The sequence below is a fragment of the Mus caroli genome, chromosome 6 (assembly GCF_900094665.2).
Source record: "Mus caroli chromosome 6, CAROLI_EIJ_v1.1, whole genome shotgun sequence".
Lineage (NCBI taxonomy): Eukaryota > Metazoa > Chordata > Mammalia > Rodentia > Muridae > Mus > Mus caroli.
This window is the reverse complement of record NC_034575.1, coordinates 46,637,842-46,648,647: the sequence shown is the minus strand read 5'-3', so window position 1 is coordinate 46,648,647 and position 10,806 is coordinate 46,637,842. Positions and strand designations below refer to the sequence as shown.

At 49.6% G+C, this 10,806-nt stretch overlaps 2 protein-coding genes and 1 long non-coding RNA gene across 4 annotated transcripts; 2 read left to right on the top strand and 1 right to left on the bottom strand.

Moving 5' to 3' along the window:
• The first annotated feature begins 231 nt into the window (after positions 1–231).
• On the top strand, positions 232–2,529 carry Hoxa2 (homeobox A2). Its single transcript, XM_021165025.2, has 2 exons — positions 232–797; positions 1,434–2,529. Exons 1-2 carry the CDS (start codon positions 419–421, stop codon positions 2,171–2,173), a joined length of 1,119 nt encoding a protein of 372 aa, XP_021020684.1. The 5' UTR covers positions 232–418; the 3' UTR covers positions 2,174–2,529.
• A 105-nt stretch (positions 2,530–2,634) lies between these two features.
• Positions 2,635–8,191, bottom strand: LOC115031279. The gene is made up of 4 exons (XR_003836878.1): positions 8,111–8,191; positions 7,105–7,193; positions 6,403–6,793; positions 2,635–3,097 (listed from the first exon to the last, which is right to left on the bottom strand). It is a non-coding gene; the product is annotated as an uncharacterized LOC115031279 (long non-coding RNA).
• On the top strand, positions 6,766–9,706 carry Hoxa1 (homeobox A1). 2 transcript variants are annotated; one of them, XM_021164976.1, is made up of 3 exons: positions 6,766–7,218; positions 7,422–7,516; positions 8,004–9,706. In XM_021164976.1, exons 1-2 carry the CDS (start codon positions 6,862–6,864, stop codon positions 7,479–7,481), a joined length of 417 nt encoding a protein of 138 aa, XP_021020635.1. In that variant the 5' UTR covers positions 6,766–6,861; the 3' UTR covers positions 7,482–7,516; positions 8,004–9,706. The 2 variants fall into 2 exon arrangements, with proteins under 2 accessions (XP_021020635.1, XP_021020634.1); XM_021164975.1 differs by having other exon boundaries at positions 6,766–7,516.
• The last annotated feature ends 1,100 nt before the right edge of the window (positions 9,707–10,806 follow it).

Sequence of the window (10,806 nt, the reverse complement as noted above, 5' to 3'; positions counted from 1 at the left end):
CCCCCACGCACTCCCGGGGCATTACCATCCACACCCACATATATGTATTTTTGCCCTGAAAAAAAGTGTAAATAAAGCCTCGATGGCCCCCAATGAGGCGTTCCTTTCTGACTTTTTTGGATCAATCAAACAGACAGTGGCTTCTTTTGATTAAAGCCCAAATTGTCATTGGGCAGAAGCAATCATGTGACAGCCAATTCGGTCCAATTTCAACCTTGTCTCCATGAATTCAATAGTTTAATAGTAGCGCGGTCCCCATACGGCTGTAATCAGTGAATTAGAAAAAAAACACCCCAGCAGCGATCTTCTATGATAGATTTTTTTTTCCTTCGCGCTCGCCTTTTTCCTGGGCCTTGCCCCCCCAAAGCCCCTCCAAAAGAGGGAACTTTTCCTCCGAGGGGGCTCCAAGGAGAAGGCCATGAATTACGAATTTGAGCGAGAGATTGGTTTTATCAATAGCCAGCCGTCGCTCGCTGAGTGCCTGACATCTTTTCCCCCTGTCGCTGATACATTTCAAAGTTCATCAATCAAGACCTCGACGCTTTCACACTCGACACTGATTCCTCCTCCTTTTGAGCAGACCATTCCCAGCCTGAACCCGGGCAGTCACCCTCGCCACGGCGCTGGCGCTGGCGGCCGCCCCAAGTCGAGCCCCGCGGGCAGTCGCGGCAGCCCGGTGCCTGCCGGCGCCCTGCAGCCGCCTGAGTATCCCTGGATGAAGGAGAAGAAGGCGGCCAAGAAAACCGCGCTGCCGCCCGCCGCCGCCTCCACGGGCCCTGCCTGCCTCGGCCACAAAGGTCAGTCCGGAGACTTGGCCCCAGGTCTCGGGGACCCTCGTCCCCCTCCGGGCTTCCCTAGGAGCGGTTGTGGGGGAGGGGACCATGAGCTTCGAGGGAAGGGGGAGAGAGATGCCTGGTGGCGGGTCTCATGCCCCTGTGGTCTCAGGAGTGGGTTTGGTGGAGGAGAAAATAGATCCCGAGTCCCACAATGAGACATATATATTTTGAGGAGGGGGGGCACTTTCCCTAACTTGTGTAATGTAGGATGATTTATTTGAGTTGGAACTGACCTCCTCTTGTCTAGTTGTCCTAGAGTTTGGCTTTTTGACAGTAATGAAGAGTGATAGACCGCTCTTGCTCAGCTAAGCAGCTGATGCATTAATTATAAATTGTGTTGTAGCTAATATAAAGTTTGCTCCCGGATGAAGAGGTTGGGGGGAGCCACAGGCAGGAATTTGATGGAGGTGGAAGAGACTGGACTTCCCCGGGCTGGGCTCCCAGGAAGGGCAGCACAATAGCTGCACTGCATCCAGGGGCGGCCATTTTGTTGCAGTTGATCTTTTCTGCTGTATTTATGCTCCAGTGGAATAACCCTGCTCGGACCCTTCCACCTTCAACTGTATGTGTGTCTCTTGTTGGTTTCCCTTTCTGCAGAATCCCTGGAAATAGCTGATGGCAGCGGCGGGGGATCCAGGCGTCTGAGAACTGCATACACCAACACTCAGCTTTTGGAGCTGGAAAAGGAATTTCATTTCAACAAGTACCTTTGCAGACCCCGCAGGGTGGAAATCGCCGCGCTGCTGGATTTGACCGAGAGACAAGTGAAAGTGTGGTTTCAGAACCGGAGGATGAAGCATAAGAGGCAAACCCAGTGCAAGGAGAACCAAAACAGCGAAGGGAAATTTAAAAACCTGGAGGACTCGGACAAAGTGGAGGAAGACGAGGAAGAGAAGTCACTCTTTGAGCAAGCCCTCAGTGTCTCCGGGGCCCTTCTGGAGAGGGAAGGTTACACTTTTCAGCAAAATGCCCTCTCTCAACAGCAGGCTCCCAATGGACACAATGGCGACTCCCAAACTTTCCCAGTTTCGCCTTTAACCAGCAATGAGAAAAATTTGAAACATTTTCAGCACCAGTCACCCACTGTTCCTAACTGCTTGTCAACAATGGGCCAGAACTGTGGAGCTGGCCTAAACAATGACAGTCCCGAGGCCATCGAGGTCCCCTCTTTGCAGGACTTCAATGTTTTCTCCACAGATTCCTGCCTGCAGCTTTCAGATGCACTGTCGCCCAGCTTGCCTGGCTCCCTGGACAGTCCTGTAGATATCTCAGCTGACAGCTTTGACTTTTTTACAGACACACTCACCACAATCGACCTACAGCATCTGAATTACTAAGAACATTAAAGCAAAACAAAGCTTCACAAAACAAAACGCCTTTGACCAGGTGGCTTTGCCTTCTTTTATTCCGGGAGTTGATTTTCGTTTTAGTTTCTTCTTGATCTACCCCTACTCTCCGTTTAATGTTCTCCCCTGACCCAGTTTTAAAGCCATCTCTTGCAAATTATGTTGGCGTTCTAAGTGGTTTTTACACAGAGCCCAACAAGCTTCTATGTGATTTTCCTGAAAAACAAAACAGGAGGCCTGCAAGAAAGTGACCATAAATTGTCTTGTCACTTTCTGTTTATTTTTGTACCACATTAGGATGCATTGTCATGCGTATTTTTGGTAGAATAAATTCTCCTTTGCTATAAGTAGCTTTCTTATTTTTTCTTCCCCTCTTTCTCAAGACTCATACTGATTTCTTATACTTCTTTTAGTCTAACATGGTAAATAAAAGTCTGGTCACAATTTACTTTTTCAATCTTAATATATTTTATTAGGGTGGCATGTTCAAAGCCTGCAACAAACAGCAACGAAGAAGAAAACCAGAAAGTGCTGGGGCTTCTGGCAAGACTTTTTTTTATTCCCCCTCCCCCCCAAGGGAATGAATTTGGTTTTCGGTGTTGAGACTCAGGCCATAGAGTTACGTTAGTAATAGAAATGGGCTTGGGCATCCTGAGTTGGCCTTAGCCCAAGCTTTTGAGCATGGAGAGGAAAAGTGCCTACAAAAACTTCCAGTTCTAGGAGTGGAGTAGAGTGGAGTTCCCTTAACAAGCTGCTAGTTTCTAGGTCAATAACGGAGTTATCAAAAATTCATTTATTTATACACATTTGTTTCAAACATCTACGTTCCAACTCTTCCTTTCCCTCCCCCACACCCCCCGTTTTCAGTGTGGTTGATTAATCTCCCAGCTGTGGATGGGTTCAGGAAAAACAGACCTAAAAGACAGAGGAAAACAAGACAAAACAAAAACCACGGTTACTAGCTGGGAAATGCATGCCAGGAAGGGCTCTTTCCAGCCATCCCAGGATTCTTGCCCTCACCACACACACACACACACACACACACACACACACACACACACACACACACACACACAATCGATATTTAATCCTTAAGTCTGTTTACATTGCTAATAATAAATCATTAAAGGTTTGAAGTCAGGTTAGCAAGTGGAGATTTTAAAAGTGTTTTTGCACCCTAGATATTAATTAACCCAGTTTATTAGACAGAGAAGGAGCACTTTAAATGAAATATCAATAAAATGTGATCTAGGGTATGTTATTGGGCTGTTCTGTTTTTTCCTTCTTTTGTCTCCTCCCACTATTTATTTATTTATTTATTTATTTATTTTCCTTTCTGGGTTCTATTCTGGTGACTTACCGTGAGAAACTGCAGCAACATGTGCGTGGGGGGGGGGCGGTGATTGATGGAAGAACCCAGTTCTTAATAGCAAAAGCTTGGGAATTACAACGAAACCTCGGACTTTTTTCAGGGGTTTGCTCTCTACCTTTCCTTCACCCTCTACTCCCCCAATCCCTCAGCAGCCTCGGTACGTGGGGACTGTGGTGGTTTTCAGGCCCCAGGCTCTGAGATCTGAGCAGGGTGTCCCGGCTGTGGCCAGGGCTGCGCAGTTCCTGGATGCGATTCGTCCTAAGCTCATAAATCAAACGCTTTCTATGAATGAGAATGTCATCAAAGAGATCAATTGCAGGAACACATGCACAAATAAAAATCCTCTTACGTATTTGCCGGGGATCCCCGTCCGAAAGCATTAAGTTAGAAGGCGTTTAGTCATAATTCATTTTTATTGCTCTTTTAAAACAACAGCTTGGCTGAGCCGCGGATGCCAAGAACGGCTCCGGGCCTCGGTTTGTCTCCTCCTCCCTCATTCTCTTTCCAGTAGAAGAGCCCTGAAAAGAGGCACTTGGAGCCAAGCATGCCGCTTGCAGAGGATTATTTCACTCATGACCCAAGCTCGCCTTTCACCCACTCTCCTGGGGCTATTTAAAGACACTTCAGCTCGATTCCCGCGTGGGTCGCTGGCCTCCTTGCTGCTCAAAAGACCAAAGGTCTCTTACCCTGCTCAGTGGCCTTCCTGATTCATCTGGGGTGGGGGCTGGGAAAGAATCTGAGCTGCAAAAGCCTACCGCTCCAAGCTCCGGGTGAGCCTCCTCGGGAAAGCGTGGGCCTGCAGTCAGCAGAGGCCAAGCTGGTGGTTAATGGGGCAAGGTCTGCGGAGGCCCCGGGCGAGCGCTGCTGCGCTGTGGGTCCAGTAGTGTGTTTGTGTTGCTGATGAAAACACCCCACGTAGGCTACCCAGAAAAACAGGTGAAGGAAGAGGGCTTGGGGGAGTGAGAACTAGCAGGAGGGGAGCGGAGGCCTGGGGGTAGCTTTTAGGCAGGCGTCCTGGAGCCTGTAGGTTAATGCAAATCGGTACCAAGGGGGCCCACAGACGCCCCCTCGTCCCCCCAGTCGCCCCCCCAGCCGCCGCAAGAGGCAAGGGGAAGAAGGAATGAACTGCCTTCTGCTGAGAGAGGCCCTCACCCGCGCCCACAGCATCAAGCCTCTCTCACTTCCTGTTCCTGACTCACAGGAGTCCCTTCTTTCCTTTTAGCCGGAGGACTGTCCTCCCAAAAGACTCTACTTGGATGGTTCCCCAGAAGATGAGGCTAAGGCAGGACACTTCCTGGGTGCTCCTCCCTTTACCATGCTTTGGGGCGAGTCATGGGTCACAGAGAAATACTACTCCCCGAATAAGTGGTTGGGGTAAGTGTTCAGTTGTCACTAAGGGGGACCAGGGACATAGGTCTGCTTAGGTTTCCAGGAGGATGGCCAGGTTTGCTGGGGGCGGGGTTGAGAGATGTGGGGGAGGGGACAACTTCTACGTGTGGAAAACAAACACAACCCAGAAGCCCGAAGAGTGACTTTGCATTCTTCTTCCTTTCCTATAGAGAAGGGATCCCCCAAACTCACACGTAAATTACACTGTTAATTTCATGCCTGATATAAAGCTAGAAGTATCGAGAAGAAAACCTGTGCAGAACTGTCTGCACGGTGTTTCTTAAGTGACCGCTGAATTTTTCCTCCTTAAGACTATGTCCATTCTCATCTCTGTTTGGCCTTTTCTTTCTCCAAGCTTAGAGTTGACATGACATCTAATAGTAAACAGCAATTACTGACACCATCAGCATCATTGCAGGACAAGGTTGATGGGAAACAGGACCTCTGTCCTGGGATGATGCTCACATCTGCACGTGTCTCTCTGGGGAGTGACATGCAGGTTCACACAAGCCCTTTGGAAAGGGTCCCATCCACTCAGCCATCTGTCCATGCCCCTCCCACCTGCCGGTCCTCACCCCCCCCCCCAGCCCCCAGTCCACACAGGCAATAGGGGATGGTGGGAAGAGGGGGCTCTTCCACTCCTAACTTGCCTCTCCTGGAAGAGAGAAACTCGACGGGGGAGGTCTGCATACTTTTTAGGAGCTGCCTGTTATCTGCCCCTCTGAGGCCTACCCTAGAGTGAGCATGCTCCTGGGTCTCTAAGAGTTGGCAGATGGTCTGCAGCTCAGGCTCAGCCCTCACGCCAGTCAGCCACGTCTGCTGGCGTCAACTATCTCCTCTGCCTTCTACTCCTTAAACTCCAGTAGCAGAGTAGCCCCGATCTTGCAGGGCTACCAAGAGCAAAGCGACTGAGAAGGAGAGAGGGGAAGAGAAGGAGGGGAGAGGGAGAGGCAGAGAAGAGTGGACACCCGGCCTTTCCCAGAGAGCTGGGTTCCTAGGCCTTCCCCGCCCCACCCCACACCCCCCCCCCCATCCCGGGACCCTGGGGTCGAATTACAGAAGCTCCCATTGCCGTGCTATTGGCCGGCAGGAATCAGGGAAGAGGGCTCTAAGACCCTTTGGATGAGGACAGAAGTTTCTTTTCTTGCTTTGGTCCCCAGCACATTCACCATGGTTCCTCCCAGTCAATCCTCTGCGCACGTCCCTCTACATTCCGAGGCTGGCGAGCCAGTGACGCAACCTCGCCCTAGGCGCCGGGATTCCGGGCTCAGGTCTCTGCAGGGGTTGGGTAGTGGCGGCCGTCCCCCGAGCTGAGGGCGTGGTGTCTGTTGGATTCCCACCCTTCCCACCCCGAGTGCTCCCAGCTCCGCCAGGGTCCTTGCGACCACGCAGAGATTTTCGGCCCACAAGATGCCCGCCACAAGAGAGCCAGGAGGCCTCATCCCCTCTCACCTCTTACCAGTTCAGCTTTCTGGGCTGGGTGGGGAAGGGGCCGCGGAGGGGGCCTCCCATCCCCCCACATCTGGCGGCGGAGGCGCGCAGAGCCGGGCGCGCGCAGATGGCAGTCTCGACTCCCTTTGGTCCCAGTGCTCCAAGTCAGCTCCGGGAGCGGCCGCAGCTACTGCCGCGGCCCGGGCTGCCTGGGGGGGCGAGCGCGCGTCACCTACACTGAGGAGCGCCGGGGATTTAAATGCCACTGAAACGGTGATCCATCACGGCCGCAGCCGGTAAACTTTCGCAGGCGGCTCAGCCATTGGCTGGCAGAGTCACGTGTCCTTCCCCGCGAGCCCTCCGCCTGCCCGCCCCGCCTCTTGCGCACTGTACATTCATATCATTTTTCTTCTCTGGTCCTATGGAGGAAGTGAGAAAGTTGGCACGGTCACCCAGGGCTTCGCAGGACCCAATCACTCAGTGACAGATGGACAATGCAAGAATGAACTCCTTTCTGGAATACCCCATCCTTGGCAGTGGCGACTCTGGGACCTGCTCCGCGCGAGCTTACCCCTCTGACCATGGGATTACAACTTTCCAATCCTGCGCGGTCAGTGCCAACAGCTGCGGCGGCGACGACCGCTTCCTAGTGGGCAGGGGGGTGCAGATCAGCTCGCCCCACCACCACCACCACCACCACCACCATCACCACCCCCAGACGGCTACTTACCAGACTTCTGGAAACCTTGGGGTTTCTTATTCCCACTCGAGTTGTGGTCCAAACTATGGCGCGCAGAACTTCAGTGCGCCTTATGGCCCCTATGGATTAAATCAGGAAGCAGACGTAAGTGGTGGGTACCCCCCGTGCGCTCCCGCTGTTTACTCTGGAAACCTCTCGACTCCCATGGTCCAGCATCACCACCACCACCAGGGTTATGCTGGGGGCACAGTGGGCTCGCCCCAGTACATTCACCACTCATATGGACAAGAGCAGCAGACTCTGGCCCTGGCCACGTATAATAACTCCTTATCCCCTCTCCACGCCAGCCACCAAGAAGCCTGTCGTTCCCCTGCTTCAGAGACGTCTTCTCCAGCGCAGACCTTTGACTGGATGAAAGTTAAAAGAAACCCTCCCAAAACAGGTAAGTCCTGCCGGCTGACAGACAAATGCTGTTCGATTTTTGAAAGGGGCCGGCACACCTAGTTTCCTAGGAAAATGAATGATTTTTTTAAAAGATTGGTTCTTGTTTACGTCTAATGTCATCTAGAGTTGTAGTGAGTGGTGTAGGGTGCCCAGGTGTGCAGAGGCAAAAGCGTTTCACAGGGGCTGAGGTTTAAGTGGTCTAGAGTTAGATAGTGTGCGGGGAGTGGGAGGTGGTGATGGTGGTGATGGTGATGTTCTGTTAATATCTACAAGGCTCCATTAATCACGAGCCTGATCACAATAATGGTTGACTTCAGGTTAACACTGCTTACACATCGTTCGTCACTGGCGCTTCCCGATAGGGTTTGTGCTCGCTCAGTAGTTAACCGAATATTGCCTCAAGCTTGGGGCAATCTGGATAAAGGTTTAAGTTGTTTTTTTTTTTTTTTTTTTTTTACCTTTTCTCTCTTCCTTCCCTACCCTAGGGAAAGTTGGAGAGTACGGCTACGTGGGTCAACCCAACGCAGTGCGCACCAATTTCACCACCAAGCAGCTCACAGAGCTGGAGAAGGAGTTCCACTTCAACAAGTACCTCACACGAGCGCGCAGGGTGGAGATTGCGGCTTCCCTACAGCTCAATGAGACCCAGGTGAAGATCTGGTTCCAGAATCGCCGCATGAAGCAGAAGAAGCGTGAGAAGGAGGGGCTCCTGCCCATCTCCCCCGCCACTCCTCCTGGAAGCGATGAGAAAACGGAAGAATCATCTGAGAAATCTAGCCCCTCGCCCAGTGCCCCTTCTCCGGCATCGTCTACCTCAGACACTCTGACTACCTCCCACTGAGGCTACTCCAGCCCAACTCTGTAGCCCAGGCTTCTCCCCGGACTGGGATTTCTTACCCAAAGCACATTCTTAGCTTATCTTCCTTTCTTTACAGACTCTCTCTTCCTTTCTCATCCCATCTGGGGAGCTCCTGGCCAAGATAAGGTATTTCCAGAGAATTCTGGAGCCTTGGTTGGAAGTTAACTCCTTCATCCACATCAACTGCTGATGGTTCCCAACATCCTTTCCTTCACTGTTGTGAGATTCCCCCCCCCCCCCAACCTATGGTTCCTTTCAGATGTTGGCTGGAGAACAGTTAGTTCCCTTTGCCATCAGACATTTGCAGGAAGGAGGCATCTCTCCTTTTATCTATGTATTGTTCTTCTCCACCTGGCCCTTAAGTAGGACATAGAGGAGAGTGTCCAAAGACTCATGAAGAAGAGATGCACTGTGTTTACACAATTAATTCACCCCTTAACTTAGCTGGTTTCATGTGTGTGAGTTTGCTGGCTGTAAATGCTTTCCCGTCAGAGATTTATCTTTATACACATTTTATAGAAATATGTAGGTCACTAAATCAAACAGGGTGGACAAATTCTCAAAACTGATACAGTTCATGTGTGATTATGGGCGAAAGAAGAAAACCTCTTTCATTCAAACAGAGTCAGATGCCTCAGAAGTTGGCCTCAATTGGTTCTTTCAGAGTTAAGAAGGCCTGCCAAGCACTTTTCCTGTGCCAAGTCTTCCCAAACTCTAACCAACTCTCCCTGCTTCTCTGGCCACCCTGCATTTAAAAATCATGCTGGGTCATTTGTAACCTAAGGGTATCCATTCTTTCAACCACCCTTTCTTTCCACACTGTCTTGTATCATGGCTGGATCCAGTGTATTTCCAGCTAATTGTTAATGTGATGGATGGCACAATGAATGTATATTTTGTGTGATTCGTGACTAGTCTTCTGCATGTCGCACAATGTTTTGATGTCCCTGAAATATCGCACTGAGTTCTATCAGTTATTCTTTGTGAGCCTATGATAGTCTCCGTTTCCTGTACAATCATGAACAGCTCTGAGATCCTGGAGTGATTGGTCCAGAGCAGAGTTTACGGGTCTTAAGATGTCTGTAATAAAAGTATTCAAGTTTTAGGTATGCCTAAGCATCTTGCGTATTTGGCTGGACTTCAGTGGTTGCTTATTACTAAGTTGGCCCATTTCACATGGGGAAGGGAGGGTGGTGTTTATTTTCAAAGAAGTAGGCTTTCCTCTGTCATGAAGCTTGCAGCTTTCCCTAGAAGAACATTTTCATCCAACCTATGTCTATTTAATGCACCGATCTTTTTACAATAACAACAGCTCTTTTTATTATAATCAGAGTTCAAACTGAAAAAAAAAACAGTAAAGAAATATATGACAGAGATCTCTATTTGCAACAAACATGGATACTTCCTGGGTCAAGTGCTAACCTTTTCACCTCCAACTGAATGTTGACATAAACATAAACCCAGCCCCTTTCAAAAGCTGAAAACTGTCTTCAGTCACTCTTTCCTCACATTCTTGAACCCAGAGCAAAGAGACTCACATTTAATCAGCTTCAGTATAAAGCTATGGTAAGGATGTAAGGATGTCCCCGGTTCCTTTTTTTTTTGGATTGTCGGGCTATATTACCTTTTAAGTTGATGGTCTGTTCTCAATAAAGCCTTGCCTTCTTTTCCCTATTTACATCAGCATCCACCCCTCCCAGCAGTTCCTTACATCTCTGCCTTGCATATCTTAAGATTCAACTTTCATTACCACCATGGCTATAAAGGGTCTAGGTACATCTCTAATTCTGTACCGTAACATCACCTGGAAAGCGATTTACACTCTCTTCTCCAGATTCAGACTCTTCCAGGTGAGCTCAAACCAAGTGTTTGTATATCCAAATTGTGTCAGATCAAAGCATGTGTCAGATGAGAGGAGATCAACATATGACTGAGTTCAGCATGGCTCTTCTAGACCTCTTGACAGTTTGCTATTATTTTTAACATATTTCAGGGCTTAAGCAACATTTTCTGACCTTTTTTTCTGGTTGCTGCTAGGGATGGAGTTTAGGGCCTTGTATATTCTAGGCAAGTGTGGGACCAAGGAGCTGAATCTTCATCTTCATCTTTCACACGTATTTTGGAGGCATTGATCCCTAAGAGCAGAGTGAAAAAATCTACAGTATCACAAATACAGACATGACTTCCCTTTCAGAGGGTGATTTGAAAAGATTGGCTGGGGAGAAAAAAAAAAAAGCCTACAAAGCGTTAGAATTTGCAGGCCTTCTGGAAGACTTCTGAGATTTTCTACATATCCCTGTTAAATGAGGAAGCCAGGACTTGGTGGGAGCAGTTGCTGCATGCATACCAAGGGCACCAGGCACCCTCCCCTCAGCTGCTGGCTTCAGAGATTGCCTGAAAAGATTCCAGTGGATGGTGAGAACTTCAAA